Source organism: Gossypium hirsutum, chromosome A12 (assembly GCF_007990345.1).
Source record: "Gossypium hirsutum isolate 1008001.06 chromosome A12, Gossypium_hirsutum_v2.1, whole genome shotgun sequence".
In the NCBI taxonomy this organism is placed as follows: Eukaryota; Viridiplantae; Streptophyta; class Magnoliopsida; order Malvales; family Malvaceae; genus Gossypium; species Gossypium hirsutum.
Window position 1 is genome coordinate 108,286,812 of NC_053435.1, and position 18,784 is coordinate 108,305,595.

The 18,784-nt window shown below is 30.8% G+C and overlaps 4 protein-coding genes and 1 non-coding gene across 5 annotated transcripts; 2 read left to right on the forward strand and 3 right to left on the reverse strand.

The window, feature by feature from the left end:
• Positions 1-3,128: 3,128 nt before the first annotated feature.
• Positions 3,129-3,712, reverse strand: LOC107930968 (uncharacterized). The gene is made up of 2 exons (XM_016862746.2): positions 3,531-3,712; positions 3,129-3,444 (listed from the first exon to the last, which is right to left on the reverse strand). Exons 1-2 carry the CDS (start codon positions 3,630-3,632, stop codon positions 3,361-3,363), a joined length of 186 nt encoding a protein of 61 aa, XP_016718235.1. The 5' UTR covers positions 3,633-3,712; the 3' UTR covers positions 3,129-3,360.
• A 238-nt stretch (positions 3,713-3,950) lies between these two features.
• TRNAD-GUC (transfer RNA aspartic acid (anticodon GUC)) lies at positions 3,951-4,022 on the forward strand. The gene has a single exon. It is a non-coding gene; the product is annotated as a tRNA-Asp (tRNA).
• A 522-nt stretch (positions 4,023-4,544) lies between these two features.
• Positions 4,545-7,699, forward strand: LOC107930964 (peptidyl-tRNA hydrolase, chloroplastic). The gene is made up of 8 exons (XM_016862742.2): positions 4,545-4,956; positions 5,046-5,130; positions 6,546-6,613; positions 6,730-6,780; positions 6,857-6,930; positions 7,013-7,071; positions 7,155-7,231; positions 7,322-7,699. Exons 1-8 carry the CDS (start codon positions 4,678-4,680, stop codon positions 7,433-7,435), a joined length of 807 nt encoding a protein of 268 aa, XP_016718231.2. The 5' UTR covers positions 4,545-4,677; the 3' UTR covers positions 7,436-7,699.
• Positions 7,700-11,335: 3,636 nt separating this feature from the next.
• LOC107931027 (protein ASPARTIC PROTEASE IN GUARD CELL 1) lies at positions 11,336-13,468 on the reverse strand. The gene is made up of 2 exons (XM_016862797.2): positions 11,712-13,468; positions 11,336-11,624 (listed from the first exon to the last, which is right to left on the reverse strand). Exon 1 carries the CDS (start codon positions 13,214-13,216, stop codon positions 11,738-11,740), a length of 1,479 nt encoding a protein of 492 aa, XP_016718286.1. The 5' UTR covers positions 13,217-13,468; the 3' UTR covers positions 11,336-11,624; positions 11,712-11,737.
• Positions 13,469-16,807: 3,339 nt separating this feature from the next.
• LOC107931013 (protein CASP) lies at positions 16,808-18,343 on the reverse strand. The gene is made up of 3 exons (XM_016862786.2): positions 17,615-18,343; positions 17,376-17,519; positions 16,808-17,290 (listed from the first exon to the last, which is right to left on the reverse strand). The coding sequence occupies exons 1-3, from the start codon at positions 17,675-17,677 to the stop codon at positions 17,159-17,161; spliced, it is 339 nt and encodes a 112-aa protein (XP_016718275.1). The 5' UTR covers positions 17,678-18,343; the 3' UTR covers positions 16,808-17,158.
• Between the last annotated feature and the right edge of the window lie 441 nt (positions 18,344-18,784).

Genomic DNA, 18,784 nt, shown 5'->3' on the forward strand with positions numbered 1-18,784 from the left:
TATGTCTAAAAACAGAATGTATGTTTGTTTGTTTATTTATTTGTTATTTGGGAACATTAGCATGAATATTATTATAATTTATATTTTTCGTTTAACTTAAATAAATAAATACAAACACGTTAGGTTAAATAAACGAATATAGACATAATATTAAAATATGTAACAAATAGTAACAAAATATAACAATCTAAAAATAGATTATCGACTACAAAATGGGAAACATGAATATCAGGTAAAAAAATATGAAATTACTTTATAGGGTTGCATGGGAAAATGTTTAAGATGAAAGATTATGAATCATTTCAGAAGCTAGAAAATTATGTTGACTACTTAGTACGTGTTAAATTGATTACCGAATACGTTATTTTTCTTTTAAATTCACTCTCTCCTTTTTTAGTGATTAAACTGATTGAATTGATTAAAAGATAAACTCATGTTATTCAATGCAAACCCATGTGGCATGCTTAAGGGTAGAATGATGTTTCTTTTTCTCCCTTTTTATTTGATACGTGGATTGAAAAATAATCCCACAAGATCTTTAAATCGATGCCACCATTAAAATAACTTATCCCTTCCAACTTCGATAGTTTTTAGAATGTGATTTTTCGAAGGCCATCCAATCGTCCTGATTTCTAGTTACAATTTTTTGGCATGTCTAGTGATGTCAATGTTGTAGTGTTTGTCCAAAATTAAAAGTAAACTACAGACTAGATTAGTATTCACCTAACTACTAATAAAATTGTTTTTTTGTCACATAAATATGAATATTTACAAAATGATCACCCAACTAATCAATTTTATCTCTTTTAGCTACCAACTGATTAACAGTGACAACTTTTAAAATTAGTATAAAAGCAACTTCAATCTTCAACGTTTATATATTCTATTAATTTAGTATTGATTCTAAAAGATTTAACCCATAACATTTGTATTTTTTTTCTTCTTGGAGTGTAGTTTGCCAAAAGAAAAGAAATACCAGTGCAAAGTAGGCATTGTTCTGTAGCAATGTTTGTTGGAGCTAGATTAAGCTAAGCATAAAGCAAACTTGAACGGGCATTTAGACTATGTAGTATGATGAATTTATGTATTCAATGGCAAAATAGGGGACTTAGATCCTTCAAATATGAGATTTCTTTTAATACTCAATGGCTCTTTAATTTTAACAATTAATTTTTGATGGTTTGATTTTCTAAAAGTCTACATCAATCGGTATTAAAATTAATACGTGTCTAAATTATAATCATGCGACGTAGGTGATGATATATACATTGCGTTGTTTGCAAGAAAAAAAAACAATAAAGCAAAACCAATTAAACTTAGACTAATCCATGGTCTGATCTGAAAATTTGCCCGAAAAGTAGCACAAATTGGGCAAAAATATAAGTATGAAAAATGAGTTTGAGCAAAAAATAAAAAATTCCATTTAGAAGACAGGTCGGACATCAATAAGGTTTTTATGACCCAAGCCCAACTTGACCCGAATTTGCAAAAAGAACAAAATATGTTGTTTTCTTATTGTTGTTTTGCTGCTATTTCACTATTATGTTATTACCATTTTTTTATCGTTGTTTGGATATTGTATAACTCTTATTTTATTGTTAATTTTATTACTATTTTATAAGCATTTGCTTGTTAACTTATACTTATGTTAGTACTATTTAAGTATATATTTTTTTTAAATTTATTTTCAACTGTGAAACATTTATATAAAAAAGTTAACAGGTTAAACTTGAGCAAAATATTAGGATCATTTTTAAGCCAGGTTTAGACCTATCAAACGGACTTAAAATTTTGTCTTAAGGACTAGTCCTAGATCCCAAAACATGGGAGAATAACATGTGATAGATTGCAAAATAAATTACTTGAATCCACATAAAAAAATTATTATTTCTTTATAAGATTTATGCAAAACTAGACTCGCTAACCTCAACGACTATACGATTGCTCTGTTATTCCATTTAACCAAACAATACCTATTACTCTGTTACTCCATTCCATTTCATTCCAGCAAACCAAGCAGATCTCAAGTTTGCAATAAATAAAAAAAGGTCAAGGTCACTGGCATAGGCAGTGCAATTCACAACTGAGTACAAAATCCACCAACACTTCAATGAACGCTCACTCACTCACAGGGCATCCATTAACAATAAGTAAAATGCCATCACAAGGAATCCTCAAGCTATTCTTGATGTAACAACAACAGAAAAAACTTTCATTTCAGCAATGTTAGGGCATACTAGTTTCCGTCTTCATTTTAAAAACCACCAATAGAGAATGACCCGACACCAAAGCCGCATTGATAAGAGAATGAATCTAACTCGACTTTCCTATTGGATAAACCACAAGGAGAAGAAGCACAAACCCAAATTGCTCTATAAACATAACCACAACCAATTTGGCACACAGAGAAATGAAAGCAAGATTAGCAACTATAATCCAAACTCACAAGGCAAAAAATGTTCAAAGCAAGTAATGTCCTAGATTTGAGATTTTGCCTAGTAAGAAGAATGGAAACTGATAAAGATGGAAAACCTGTTAATCTAATGGTTTAGCTAAAAAATAATAATGTTATTTCACCATTGAAATGTTCTATATTTCAACCATAATTTTGCATATGTTTCATGATAAGAGGTATAATCATGTCCTATTACTTGTTTGTTTCACCTCACATCCAATGACTAAACACAATTCTATGCATAACTGTATGAAAATGAAAAGCTTCAAATCTGTGACAAAGAAAACGAAAATGGTCATCCCTTTCTATTCCTCTAAAAGGTAAACAGTAAACTCTCACCATTTCAACACCACCATTGGCAGGCTCAAAAATGGCATCCCAAAATTCATCTCTGCTGATAAGAGAAAATTTATTCTCAAACCCTAATATTCCTTATTGCAGAGCATAAGAAATTTCTCCTTCACAAAGCTAATCCCCAATTAAACTTTCATTATACCAGTGTTTTAGCATAAAGTTTTAATCCCTAATTACACTTTCATGTTATTTGTGTGTGTATATACGTTCAGTAAATCAATCTGAAGCTTGCATTTTGGACATTATTATACTAAATTCATGAAAATAATAGCAATAACTTGAAATTCGAATAATTATACCAAAAAAACTCTGATAAATTCTTTGACAAAAGAGAAGAAACCATTCAAAAGTCGGAAGGGCGCAATCGTTTGTACTGTTTTGAGTATTTTTCAATTTAATTCAACACTTAATAAAGAAACAATCACTAATCAACCAAAATCACCATGATTTCACATATATCCTGCTTATTGTATGCTGATTCTAAAAAACAACTTAAAGAAAAAGGAAAATGGAGGCTTAACTGTTAAAAAAAAACAAGGAAAAAAGAAAGACTAGATGGAATCTTCAAGTTCATCTAGCTTCTCTTTTCTTTTCAATTCGAGCTCATATTGCCTCAATCGCTCCTTCATCTTTTCCTATTCGAATAAAAAATAGAAGTTTACAATCTTTTTCTAAATTAAATAAAAACAAATTAAGAAATAAATGAAGAACGACAAAAGACCTTGTAGCTGAGTTCGACGCGGTGCATAACGTAGAAGCCAACGATACCGCCAAAAATGGTGCCGGTGATGATACGGACATATCCCCATTGCACTGAGTTCATAGCCCTTTTTTTTTAACTCGATCTACTACCTCAGTCGTAACTCAGCTGAATAAAATTCCTGCCCTTTTTGAAAACTTCAAGGTTCTTTAGATGGGAATGTCAAACAAGTAAAAATATTATATAAATTAATTTAACCACTAGACCCCGGCTGGTTGTTGTAGTATAGTGGTGAGTATTCCCGCCTGTCACGCGGGCGACCCGGGTTCGATCCTCGGCAACGGCGTTTTCTTTTCATTTTTACATTTTAGGTTTAATTCTGCTTTTAGTCCCTCTATTATACTGGAATTTAAGATTTGATCTTTCATTAGACCCCAGCTGGTCGTTGTAGTATAGTGGTGAGTATTCCCGCCTGTCACGCGGGCGACCCGGGTTCGATCCCCGGCAACGGCGTTTTCTTTCCATTTTTACATTTTAGGTTTAATTCTGCTTTTAGTCCCTCTATTATGCTGGAATTTAAGATTTGATCTTTCTATTTTAATTTTGATATAATTTGATCTTATTGCCATATTTTAGCATATTTAGAGGGACTAGAATAAGAATACTGCCTATTATTTATTATCCGTTATATTTTTTAAAACAACTCATAAGGTTAAAGCTTAAATGTAAAATTCCCCCTCAAATTATACCATATTTCTCATTTAAGTACTAAAATTTTTTCTAGGTCACAAAGTGCTTAAACTACTAATTTTGTTTCATTTTATCCCAAAGCATAATACTAACTAATAAGAATGTGACACATGCCATGTTTTTCCTGAACCTTATACATTTTTTAAATAAAATGAGATAAATTTAAAATTTTAGGTACCATTTTTAACCAAAAAAATCATTTACGTACCTAAATGAAAAGGCCATAATAATTTGAGGGTCAAATATGTAGTTAGACCTAAAATAAAAGCAAAAAGATGGCCTCTCGGATCTTTTGACTCTTGAGCCGCAAGGCAAAGGGGGGAACTTTGTGGAGTTTCTTCATTGCTTCGTTCTCGTTTCCCCCTTCCTTCTTCACAACATTCTTCAAAAATTCAAACCCTAATCTATAAAAAAAATCATGAAATTAAGTTCATCAATCTTCACTTTTCGCTTCCTAAACTTCAATTCCTTATTCATTAAATCTCATCCTTCCTTCAAAATTTCTGCCGCTACCAAAAGAACCATGACTCAATTCCCTAATTTTTCCACCAAAATTTCAAATTCTTGTCCCGCCAATACGGCGGAGGATTCCCAGGTGTCGCCGCCCGAGCCCAGGCCGCAGTCTCCGCCTCGCAAGCCGTGGCTCATCGTCGGTCTCGGTAATCCCGGCAAGAAATTCAATGGCACCCGCCACAACGTATTAATACGTCCTCGTTTTGATTTTTTTTAACGAATTTTAATGTTCTTTTAATGATTTTTAATTTTTTTTCATTCTTTTGCGAACAGGTGGGTTTCATGATGGTAGACGCTATAGCTGAGGCTGAAGGGATTTCTATTAACACTGTTAACTTTAAAGCTCAGATTGGAAAAGGTACTTTTTTTAAAAAAGTTCAATCTTCGAATTACTTTCACTACTGTTAAATTCGAGAACTTCAATATGCTTTGAAGTATTGCATCCCTGTTGAAAATATAATAGCCATGGAACTTTGCTGGAATGGGTTATTGTTTCTTCATAAATTTATCAGTTAGACATGATAGGGTCCCAAATTTCTAATTCTAGACTAGTATATTGCTTTGATATTGAGTTGATTCTACTTCTTCTAATTTCTAATGTAGTGTATTTGAAGGGTATATTTCGTAATAGGTACTTAATTATCTATCCATACTAATATAATGCCTTGGACTGAGTTGGTTTCACTAGTTAAACAGATACCAACTCAGTTGTAAAAAGTCTAAAAGACCTTCTAATTTTAAAGATCAAATTAGAATAAATGCTTATACCACTGCCGTAGTTGGATGGTTTACTAGCCACGGTTTTCTTTGTTTGACTAATTTCTAGCTCCCCTTTGTTTTGTAATTGAAACTTCTAACTGATTGTTTTATGGTTTTGGTGATGAGATTGAGTGCTGTAAAACACTAATAATTATATATATTCTTTGAAGTTCATAATCTACCACTAGCCTCCCACATGTCATTAAATAAGCTAAGGGAGACATTATCTGCCTAAGGCCTCTTGAGAGTGTTTGTAACTTGTATGCCATTTGAGCTAATACTCATACCTTAAAAAGTTTTAGCTGCAATTGTTTGCAACTTTATTCTTGATTTTGAATGCTTTAGATGAAGATATTGTTTTACATTGTAACCTTGAAGAGTGCATTTAGATTACTCATTGGGAAAAGATCCTCTCTTCTACTACAAAAATAACGGAAGTTTCAACTACTTTGTTTAAGGGGAGTAATTTACTCTCAATTAAACTTATGGCCAGCATTTTAATGATTTTTAAGATGTATGAAATTTAATTAAAAAAATATCAACCCTAGATTTAGTTGAAAGTGGATTAGTGACCCTTGGATAATAGAAACTAATAAGATTGAACAGTAAAACAAACAAGAGTGTATTAGATATGGAAACTGATTAGATTAGAATCCCACCTGAGTTTATCTTTGATTTGGATGATGGCAGACAATAGAAGCTGCAATTCTTAGTGACTTCACAATTTTCATATTTTTTGAGAAACATATTTAATATGTGGCATAAACTATCCAAAAACTTTCTATAGTTCATCCTCTTCCATATTAGTTTAAGCATCAATATTGGTATTTCCTTATGCATAAAGATAATAAGACATAAGTTCTAGCCTGATAGATGGAAAATAAAAAGCAAAAGTTTATTCATTTCAGTGAAAATTGTCGGTAAATTACAAATGAATTCATGTTCTAAAATTTTCTTAGGCAATTCAATGTCCCATTATGCAATATTTAATTTGAGATAGTTACTTTTTCCCAGGATTTATAGGAAATGTTCCCGTCATGCTTGCCAAACAGCAAACGTTTATGAACTCAAGTGGTGAGTCTGTAAGTGAGCTATCTCAAAGGGCCTATATATTGTTTTTGAGAGGCTAAGATTCTCACCTGATTGAAATTACTATAGTTCTAATATCCATTGGATGGTTTCACTTTACATATTGAAGGTTGGGGCCATTGTATCATATTACAAGATTCCATTGAAGCAAGTACTTGTGGTAATTTTCTTCCTTTATTATGACTTAATGATAATCTTTTCCCTCCCCCCTCCGCATTTACAGTTCCCTTCGACAGATTTTTGATGACTTAGATTTGCCTTTTGCCAAATTGAGACTGCTTCCGAAAGGCGGACATGGTGGACATAATGGGTACTTTCTTGTCAGCATTTGTTATATCATGCCTTGAATCCTACATAGCTTATATCAACACTTATTTTCAAGTTTCTACCAGGATGAGAAGTATCATCGATAGTTTTAAAGGTAGCCGCGATTTTCCTCGTCTAAGAATTGGTAGGTTGCTAAGAACACTAAAAATATTATCCGAATGCAACTAATTTTTCCTACTGGTTATTGAAGTTTCTTAACTTTTCTAGGCATTGGACGACCTCAAGGGAGGATGGATACTATTAATTTTGTTCTTCGTGCTTTCAACAAGAAAGAACGTGAAGAGGTATGTATGTGATTGTAAAGCACAACCAAAGAAGAAAAAGTAAAGAAACTGATGAATAAATTTCACCGGTCACGTCTTTTTATCTTTCAGCTGGAGTTTACGTTTCACAATGGAATGGAGGCTGTCCGGATTCTCTTACTCGAGGGTTTCGATAAAAGTGCAACATATGTCAACAGCACCAAAGCAATGGAACAGCTTGGGTAAAATTATTGCTCCAGGCAAGCAGAAAAGTTGGGTAATTTGCTAGTGGAGAAACTGATATCATTGAATTTTCCTTCTAATTACTCATTAGTGATTTTAGATGTTATTTTTTATTAACTGATATATAACTGCTTCAATGCATTAGAAATTTAGAAGAATTGTTTTTTTTAATCAAAAAATGAAGCTTGCACTGATGGTGTAGAGAGATAGATAGAGGTATTTCTTTGATTTTATTCATGGAAATGTTATATCTCTGGTTTTGTTGTATTCATTGTTTAAATGGGGATTTATTTGTGTGCATTGATGAATATATGGATTAGAGACTTTAACCTGTGAATTAAAAAATCCAATCTTTTTTAAAATAAAAATACAAAGATTAAAATTCAAAGAATACAGGGCAGAAAAGGACTCTCACCTAACATGTCCAATCTAATTATTATTACATGACAACCCATATAGTAGTTAGCATTTTTGTAGTGCACTATAACTTGCGGATTAGTCTCCCTCAAAACCAGAATCTATACAAAATTTTATACACAAAAATTAACCAATAAAATTATTACATAATAAATAAATGCTACTAACAAAAGATTCTTGAACTACTAATTTGTGACATAATAATCCATTACTGGATTAGATTGGGGTATTTTTGTAAGGGAATATAGTTTTTATGTGTGGATAATATCACAAAATTTATATTCCATGTGAAAGACAGAAACATGATCTGCAAAAATTGTGTTCACACCACATTATAGCAACAGGTTAAATTCAATATGTAAAATTTAATCCAAAATTACATCCATTTTGAATTATATATAATTTTATAAATGAAATTTAAATTTAATTCAGTTCTTATACATTATTGATACAATGATTGATATGGTATTATTTTATGTTTATATTTGATACATAAATAATTATTTTTTATTTAATATAAAAATAATTTGATGTATTTATTTTTTAAAATGCATATAATTAAATAAAAATTAAAGTGTTATACATACATTTGAACCACAATGAAGGTTTCATATGTATAATTATATCAAATTAAAATTTATTTATTGAATTACATATTGAATCAAAATTAATATATAATTTTGAGATTTATCTTAAATGAAATCTAGGATTTAGATTGGTTTTTTGGTTTTGAGAGGTGAGAAAATATAGGGTAAAAGTACCATGAAAGTCCTTGATTAGGAGTTAAATTGTATTTTGCCCTTTCTACTAAAAAAGAGAACAAATCAGTCCATGTATGTTTAATTAATGAGTAAATTGACTTTTTTTAAAAATTCTATCTATTTATATTGTTAGAAATTTGTTTAATTGATGGAATAATTGAACAATAACACGTGATGTGTTATGTTCACCTTATGTAAGGATAAATTTTTATCAATAAAAATAGATGAATTTCTTAATAGAATGATTAATTTATTTTTTTAATTTAAAATATAAAAACTAATTTATTTTTTATTATAATTTAACTAAAAAATAAAAACTTCTATAATATCAAGAAAGACAGATATGGTTGGGAGATTGAAGGGAGCAGCCACATTTTTAATTGCTACGTGTCATTCAATGAGAGTGATGAAAACGACTGCCGACATTGACGGAACTGCTCCTTATAACCCTTATGTGCATGAGTTATATTACACGATTTTTTTTTTAAATTTCGTATTAAGTTATTGTTATAATCCATTTTTAGTTTTATTTTTAGACTTAAAAAAATAAAAATAAAAATCCTTAAGCCTGCGTTCTTTATGTCTGTCTGTTTGACTCTCCCACTACAGTTGACATCATGACCGTACCAATCTTTTTTGGGGGGTCCCACGCGCTTCATGTGATCTGTTTCCTTCTTTTAATTTTTCATTACTCCCAACATAATGTGCGTGGACCCCACTCGCCATTACCCCCAGACCAAACCTTCTAAACACGGTGATAACCAGTAACCAAATATGTTCATTTGTCACGGGTCGCACATCAGTTTTATTATTATTATTATATTTAAGTTTGGATTGGAAATATCAAATAAATGTTGAAATAATATTAAAAACTTATAAATTACTTTTTACTAATATAATAAAATAAAAATTATATAGGTTTTTTTTAAAGAGAACCAAATTGGTCGAATTAAAGAACTATGCTGTATTTTAAAGATATTTAAGATTTTTTTGTATTTTTATATTTATTGTCATATGTTGTTTTTGAATAGAGAAATGAAAACACGTGTTTTTAGGCTAACGATAACTTTTTTTCCTGACGGGTATAATTCCAATGGCTATAATACCTTAAAAAATCATATTTTTTTTCATTTTAAACCTCTCTAGACTTTATTTTTTTTCAATTTAAACACAATTCTCTCAATAATTTCATTTTATATCATTCTTTGAATCTTGTTGTCTTTGATTTTATTTTATTCCTTATAATATGTAAAATGACAAATCAATGTATTCGTTTGGATGACAAGTACATCTCCAGCGTTCAATTACAAATGGCTGAAGATCGAATATTATTCCTTATAATCAACTCATTGTCGTGGCCACAAAATCACCATCAACTGAGGCCTCATTTATGCTTCATCATTTGACAGCATAACATTTGTAAATTTTAAGTATTAGTTACATTTTAACCTGTGACCTATAATCACCGACAACTTGGACCTTGAGTTGTAATACGATCCCGACTTATCAGGTGATGGCTCCATCCTCACATGACAGGTGAAATTTGTAAACCATCAAGCTGCATGACATCACCGTAAATCTATACATATATTAAAACTATAACAATGTCTATCTCAAATATAGACAAAAATAAATCTATAAACTTCTAATTTCCAACCACAAAAAAAAAACCAAATTTAAACAAATTGAAAACGTATCCTATAGGACGTGTTTTCATTTCTCTCTTCAAAAATAGCATACCCCGATAAATATATAAAAATATCCTTAAATTTTTAAAAAAAATTAGCATATGTGTTTAATTCGGCCGAACGAAATTACTATAATAACAAACTAAACAAATACAATACATTATAAATATATATAAACACAACATATATGCATATACGTATTAAATTTTATGTAAAATAAATTAATAACATAAAAAAATTATATATTCCAAAAATAGCATAAACATAATACAATATAAAATGTACTAAAATTTACATAAGACGAATCAACTGAACCAAATACCAATCCAGGGCTGTTCGAGCTATGAATAAGTTGTCTGATAATATTAGCATTAACTGTTATTTCTAATGCTATTCACGTCATGTCGATGTTTATATTTATTTGCTAAAATAATTTAATTAAAATATTAAATATAAAAGAGGTTTGTTTTGGTAATTGTATTGAGCTTCTCAAAAATCATAAAACATTTCTGTAATACGTTGGTATTCATGCTATTTTTCGCTGTTTAGAGCATGCAAATTTACGTAGAAATTTTTTATATATATATAATTAATAAAGGAGTTTTCTTTTAATTACACGTTTTATGATTATCTTCAAAAAATAAAATAATGTTTTTTTGCAATATGTCCATATTCGTATTATTTTTCACTGATTAATGTATAAAATTTATACATAAATTTTATGCTATAATTTTGTTTTATATAGATGTTAACACGTTCATCATATATACATGACTTGTTGATATAATTTTTGTATTTTTAATTTGTTAAAAAATATGTTTAATTATTAATTAACAATTTAATTTTTTATTACCGACGTTATAAGTTAATATTTTTTGTCCCACCATCTACAGCATATAACCACTACCATTTTTGAATCCTTATCTTAAATATTTATTAATAATATTTCGAATAATAGAAAAATATTAAAATTTGATCAATCAATCAGATTCGGGAAAAGATTCCAACTTAGCTATTTGCTGTCGAATCCCTTCACGTAAAATCAAAAACCACAATGCTGAAATCTAATACGTCCACGTGTCATGCATGCACGCGTTTGTAATAATTACAGCATCCGACTTGATTCTTTTCATTGCCCCTTCAAATTTCAACAACTTTACTACATAATGACACTGAACTTACCTCACGGTGAAAGTAAATCAATCCAAAGGCGGGTTATATTCATTAACCGCCCACGTCCACACTGCTTCTTCCACACTGCTTCTCCATTCTTTGGAATTTATTTCCCCAATGTAAAAAAGTACGACTACATAGTAAAAATTCAACCTATACATATTACAAACAAACAAACTTCGGTAAATTCTTCACCTTCTTTTACCAGAGAAGAAACGGATAGGTAAATTAGTAAATTACCACCAATAAGCTATTTATTTACTGTCTTAACATTTGTGAGGAGAGAACCCGATCTTATTATTAGCCAAGTCGAAGCTCACACGTGTCCCTTGCTGTTGTACGTTCCCAATTATAGACAAAGACGACGTCGTGGGGGCAAACGCCAAGCAAAACGTTCCCGAGGAGTCCACCGGTATCAAATAATTTTTCGCCGGCAATTCCAGTGACAGTCCGCCGCTGAAATGAAACGCAACCGTCGGGACCCTAACACTGGTTCTTGAAGACAAGTCGTAGCACGTGTCGAACAACGCAAACCCACCGGTCGTCGGCAAGTCCGGCGTTAATTTCACGAACGCGTCACGGAGTGCGTTGTAAGCCTCCGCTTGCAACCGTGTTATGGCCGTCCCGCAGTCGACGATCACTCCTCCGTTTCCCGATTGTTCCAACTCGAAAAAGCCCGGCGGGAGTTGTACCGGTTGGCCGCCTACGCTAAGCCCGGTCAGTCCGACGTAATAAAAGGTATCCACCTTTCGGCTCCTTATTAACGGAGCAACCACTGAGTCAGCCGGTAACCCGGAGTTGAAATCCAACGTCGATGAACCCGCTGAGTCACGATCCACTAAACAATAAGAAAACGACGTCGCTTTAATCTGAGATGTTAAAGACAAGGGACCACCACCGAGTCCAACTAAACCGGCAGCTGCAACAAATAAGCCTTCGTTGGTATGGCCACAACCCAAAGCAACGCCTTTGATATCACCGGAGTTCCCAAATGACACCGTTTCAGTCACAAAATCACCTACTGTGTAAGATCCATCACCGTAAGACACCTGGTAAAGACATTTCCCGCTACGACAAGCCGATTGTCGTAGATAAGAACATTGCCTTGACTCGCAAGTAACCGGACTGTAAGTCGACGACGCCGACGGGTTAAAAATCGGGTCGGATTGTTGGTAACAATCCGTACATGGTTCACATTGGATCCAATTAACATCACTCCCGGTATCAAGAACCATGTAGAATTGTTTAGCTGGGTTACCGACTCCGACCCGGGTAAAATACTCCCCACTCCCTTGGCTCATACCGGAAATAACAGGGGTGGAAAGCGCCTCTGGTTCTAACTCGGTAACAACAGGCTTCAGCTCAGTTTTGCGAATCCCATTGACAGCGAGTAGTACCTCGGTGGTGAGCGAGTTAACTCGGGCTGAGTCACGGTCGAGTCGGGTTCGGACCAGGTTTTTATAATCAACATGATGGGTTTTGCGCAATGAGCCCCGTGAATGAAGTGGAATCGAAAAAGCAGAACCCGATGAAGAAGAAGAGTTGAAGAAAAGGGGCTGGCTTTTGGAAAAGCCATTAGAAATTTGAGGATCAAAGGAAAGAATATGTTGAGTTTGTTTCAAAGAAGCTAAGACATCGAGGATTTTTGTTGTTGGTGAAGGGGAATTACGAGCTAAAGTGGAAGTAAACAAGAACGAAAACAAGAAGAAAAGGGAAAGCTTTGAAGAAGATACTGAAGTAGCCATTGTTGTTTATTTGGGTGCTGAATTTGAAAGAGTTTAGTGGGGGTTTTATTTTGGTTTAGAAAAAGGGGAGAAGGAGAAGAACGTCACCGTCAGGCTTTGTTGGCAGACATTAAAGGCTTCAGCTAGAAGCAGATGAGAGACGGGGAGTGGCAGAGCTTTGAAACATACTATCTATGGTTGTCAGTCTTTTCTTATCTTCTTTTCTTTATTTGTCCATAACAATAATAATAATAATATGAAGGATTAATTGCACCATAGTCCTCTTATTATGGTTCATATTTTAATTAATTTTTAAATATCAATATCATATTAATCAGATATTCGCAATGGGCAAATCTTGCCTCCCTCAAGTGGTAAAATGGCTTTCTATATCTCTTAAAAAGTTATAAAATTACAATTTAATATAATAATAAAATTGATATTAAACTCTCAAAAATTTATAATTCAAATTTCAATTCCCTAGGTAAATTTAGCCATTAGTTTCACCATTAAAACTAGTTCAATTTTAACTTAAAAAATATTAAAAACTCATGAATTAAATTATAAACTCATGAGTACATACTACATAGACATTGTACAACTTAGATTTGACATGTTGAAAAACAAAAACAATTTTCCAAAATTTGATTCATGTAATTTAAATATATTTGTGTCGTATCAAAGTTGTTATTTAGCACTTAAATTGACAATTAAAAAAATTGAAAAACCTAAGTAATAAAACATTAATATTTTAAAAATTCAATAAAAACATTTTAAAATTTTGAGATGAATTTAAAATCAGAGGAATAATTTGAATACTTCTGATGAAATTAACCCTAAAAATTAATCTCCATTTCAATCCAATCCAACCCGTGATAAAAACATTATGTGAAAGTTTTGGATTAACGATGATGACATTTCTATCTAAGTTAAAAAAAATGATCTCATTCCAATTATTTAGAAAAGATATGAGTGCCTTTTTTTATTCTCTTTAAATTTCAATTTTTTGTTTAATTACCTTTTTTTTTGGTATATATATATACATAAAAGACTTCAATATATGACAAGTTAGAATATATTTCTAATCGACTTTAGTTTCAGTTTATTAAATAAAGGATAAAGTGATTTTAAAAAGTGAAGGGAAATCAACTTAAGTTTGACGCAATGTTGTATGATTCCTCAATCATAATTGATGTCCGAAATAAATATTCATCTATAGGAGCACATATACTATAGATTATGACACATGTACGTGCCTAAAAAAAATTAAAATTTAAAAAAATAAAAGCACTCCATAATAATATTTTACTTTTTAAATAGAATAATTTTTTTAATAAAAATAAAATGTGATTTTTTTATTAAAATTAAAAGGTTGTGATGGTTCAAATTTAATATTCATATGATGTGTATGTATTTTGTTAAAATTATAATAATATTAAAAAATATAAATGCTATTGTAATAACATTTGTTGCTTTGGGAGGCAACAGCAAATTTTGGGATTAAGTTTTAAAACATTTAATTAATTTTTAAAAAAAATTAAGAGTATTTAATTGAGACTTTCAAAAAAATTCAAAATAGATTTTATATTATGAAATTAATAGCAGCATTCACAATTAAATGAGTTTTAATTGGTTTTAACTCCTAATTAAAACAGAATAAGTGTTTTCACGTACACATTAATTAAACTATCTTGTCATGCGATTAAAATGGTAAATTTTCAATTTAGAAGTTTAATAATTTATAAAATTTTAAATTAGTAATGATAAAATTATATTTTAACTCTCTAAAAATGATAAAATTTTGATTTAACCATTTAAAATTTATAAAGATACAAATTATTAAAACAATAAAATTATATTTTTACTATCGTAAAAATATACAATTTAAATTTTTAGCTCTAAAAAATTTTCTGCCTCCACTTCATCTAATCAAATTATGTTTGAATGACATCTATTATCGAACTAATTAAAGACGTTAGATACTGAGTCAACCTATTTTAACTCATAAGGGACAGTAATGTTTTAGATGAATCGATGTAATGTAAATTTACGATAAAGCAGACTACACATACATACATATTTACAGATTATGAAATTTCTATGCATATTTTCAACGCTATACATATATTCCTCTTGCCATCATGAATGAAGGCATTATGAGTAGATGAAACTTAATTCCGTGGGGGAGGTTCAGATTTTTATCTCCGATGGGGCCTTGTCGGAGCCATTGTTGCATTTGGCAAAATACAATTTTTTAAGTCGGATAATTCGGAAGGGAAATGGGAAGAGTTCGGGAAAAAAAAAAAAAGGCAAACGATAACCTGAAATAGCTTAGAGCTGACGTTCGATATCGACAAGTGAAGACTAGGATATGCAAACCAATTGTGTAGAAAAATGCAAATTTTCGAGCAGAGGCAATTCATTACTGAATCAATGAACTCTCTATTAATACCAAGGATTAATGCACCATATGAAATTTAACTTTCCAATTTGACTTAAATTTTCTTTTATCCAAATTAATCACTACATCGGAACTTGACAATTATTTCAATATTAGAATTTGAAATTTTTTTTTATCCAAGTTAATATCAAATATTTCATTAAAAAAATTACACAAAAAAGTTTAAACCCTAATGTATGAAAAATTATTAAGTTCAAGAACTAACTTGAACAAAAAAATTCAAACTCCAATATTAGAGCAGTTGAAAAAAAAATTTAGATCCCAATATGTAAACAATTGTTTGATTCAAATCTTAATATAAAAATAATCATTAAAATTCAAATTTTAATTTGAAAAAAGAAATTCTAACCCAAAATAGTTATCCAATTTAAACCCAAATAGTGCATTAAACCTAATACCAATGAATAACATAAACATTGCAAAATGAAAATTGTTTTCGCCACGTGCTATTAGACAATATGGTGAGATCACTTGAGAAATACATGTATATTTGTAGACATGCATGGTAATACATGAAAAATGTAGACCTTACATTCGGTCCCAAACCGATTACTTGAAACATAAGTTCGAGCCACAGAGAGTGGTCTATCCTTATAATAAACTAAAAATGATAAATATGAAATAAGACAGGGACCTAGACCACCCTTGATGATAATGCTAGATGCCTCCAATCTACCAGACTAACTGCCATCTTTATATACGTCCTTCCACTCAAAGAAAAATGCAAAGAAGGGAATGGAAGATCCCACCAATTTAAGAATGCAATTCGACAATGAAATAAAACCGTACTTGTTTCCCATGAGAAAACGTCCACTGCTGAGTGTGATTCGGTCTCTGATTATAGACCCTACTTAAATTAATCCCTTTATTATTAAATAAATTAATTTAATTTTTATGCGGTTTAAAAGAATCAAATAAAGTGAAATTAGAATACAGTTAACATTTGCTGTTTAAAAAAATATCATTTACTGTTTACAAAGTTAATATTTTTAAAATTTTTATGATTCTGTAAATAAAATTTTTTGTTTAAAATTGAACTGTCATTGAAAAAAAATAATTTTCAAGACGTTTTTATATAATAAATGTTAATTATTTATAATTTGGAGTTATTTGATTCTTTTTAATAATATCGGATCTAAATTGATCCATTTTATAATAGAGGGACTAATTTAATCCAATCTTAGGAACTTGAATCTATCTTAACATTTACAGATGGAAATAATACTTGAGCTTTGTTTCATCAGTGTCTTCGGTTCGATAACATTTGTTCCACATATAATGAAGCACACTGGCACGGATACATGAGTTATGCTTTAAAGAAGAAACGCGAGTATGAAATTTAATCTCGTGGGGCTCATGTAAACTCGAACAAAACCAAAAATCCGTGAACGGACATTGGCTCTTGTCTTCTAAAATAATGTAATGGAAGAAGCAAAAGGCTCTCTCCAGGCCTAAGTTCAGATTTAAACTAGATGACTCGAGTATGTGAATCTGACAGAACTTTATATTAGTGAAAGGAGCTCAAGCTTACCAACCTTTCTAGAGAAAGCTGCAAAAGGATTAATATCATCCTCATACATCTTGTACTTGGAATCAACATCTGAGGTAAAACCACTTTCAAGATCTTCTGCGTACTGAGAAGTGATCGAATGAAAGAATTTGAACTTCAAGAAGCTAAAGACACTAGATAAAGATCATGAGGTTCCAAAAAGAGGTTACCTTTTTCAATCCTCTAGAAATTACTTTCTCCTGGTTATAGTCCGGGACATAGCGAATCTTTCCATAAAGTTTGACGTTGTCAGTTTTTGTTTTCTCTAGGTCTGCAGTTTGTGCCCTTATCTTCTCCTTTAATTGCCTTATTTCCTGTGAAATGCGGAACATTGCAGAAACCATAATCTTAATGCGTAAAATAAAAATTCCATCAAATGCAAGTATGAGTAGACATGTCAACAGCATACTTCTTCAGTTTCTTGCAAACGCGCCCTAAGTCGATTACGCTTGTTGCATATCACTTTCAGCATTAAGGTCTGGTCTTTATCTGAGGAAACTTGCTTCTGATCTATGTTATGCTCCAGAGTAGGTAATGGACTAACAAATCAGAACAAACTCATTCTGAGAACTGAACTATTTCTCTTGCAAAACATACTTCAATTTGATGTCAATTTTTTCCTGTCTATAAATATTCATTACGGTCCATGATATGAAGGATTTAAATGCAAGTTTAACGTTATCAGTCAGAAAAATATTTCTTGCAACAATATACCGTAAACATGTACCACTGCACTTCCTAACATGTTAAACCATGCCACCCTCAATGAGTGCTTAGAACAATGATATAGATTCTTTCCTAACCTAACATTATCTGATTAAAATCAGGTTGGCAAGTGTTGCTGATGCTGGTTCTTTACATGTAATTAAGAGATTGACACAAACAGAAATGGCAGAAAGAAGGGCTAAAGGGCTATGTTATAATTGTGACGTGTCTTATTCCATGGGACACAAATGTAAAAAGTTATTTTGGATAGAAGTACCAGATGTTGAAGGCAAGCAAGATAATGATGAGATAGATGATTTTGGATAAGTTTTGAAGTTTATTCTGAATTTGAACTTAAGGACAAGCTCAACTCTAAGAAGGGGAGTAATGATATGAACGTTTTTATTACAATAGGAATTTTTAATTTTATTTATTTATCATATCAAGTTTTGCTAAGATTTTAATTTTACTTATTTTCTCTACAATATATGTACAATATATGTATGCGTATAAAAATTATAAATTTAAAATGTAAATGTGTTTAAAATAATATATAATAAATAAAAAATTAGTTATAAATTTAAAATTTTACTATTTTGATTAGCACGAATTCAAATAACAATCATATACATATTTTTCTTGAATTTTGTTAAAATAAAAAAAACTAAAATATTTTACAAAAATATAATTTATTTTAATTAAAAAAATGTTTCCGTAATTTCCTAATTACAAATATCGTCCTTGCATTTTAATTAAAAATTTCAAAAATAATGACATTTTGATCTTCCTATTTTTTTCTTACTTTTAAGCAAAAAAATTTATTCATCTACAATTGAAACCATGCAAATATTTCCAAGCATGCTCTTATCTAAAA

Excerpts from the sequence above, each read along its gene's own strand:
- LOC107930968 (XM_016862746.2), bottom strand. The coding sequence starts at position 3,632 with ATGAACTCAGTGCAATGGGGATATGTCCGTATCATCACCGGCACCATT. Across the intron at positions 3,445-3,530 it reads GCGTCGAACTCAGCTACAAG|GAAAAGATGAAGGAGCGATT; the intron begins GTCTTTTGTCGT and ends TTATTCGAATAG.
- LOC107930964 (XM_016862742.2), top strand. The coding sequence starts at position 4,678 with ATGAAATTAAGTTCATCAATCTTCACTTTTCGCTTCCTAAACTTCAAT. Across the intron at positions 7,072-7,154 it reads TTTTCCTCGTCTAAGAATTG|GCATTGGACGACCTCAAGGG; the intron begins GTAGGTTGCTAA and ends TAACTTTTCTAG. Across the intron at positions 7,232-7,321 it reads ACAAGAAAGAACGTGAAGAG|CTGGAGTTTACGTTTCACAA; the intron begins GTATGTATGTGA and ends TTTATCTTTCAG.
- LOC107931027 (XM_016862797.2), bottom strand. The coding sequence starts at position 13,216 with ATGGCTACTTCAGTATCTTCTTCAAAGCTTTCCCTTTTCTTCTTGTTT.
- LOC107931013 (XM_016862786.2), bottom strand. The coding sequence starts at position 17,677 with ATGCTGAAAGTGATATGCAACAAGCGTAATCGACTTAGGGCGCGTTTG. Across the intron at positions 17,520-17,614 it reads GTTTGCAAGAAACTGAAGAA|GAAATAAGGCAATTAAAGGA; the intron begins GTATGCTGTTGA and ends CGCATTTCACAG. Across the intron at positions 17,291-17,375 it reads TTTCTAGAGGATTGAAAAAG|TACGCAGAAGATCTTGAAAG; the intron begins GTAACCTCTTTT and ends ATCACTTCTCAG.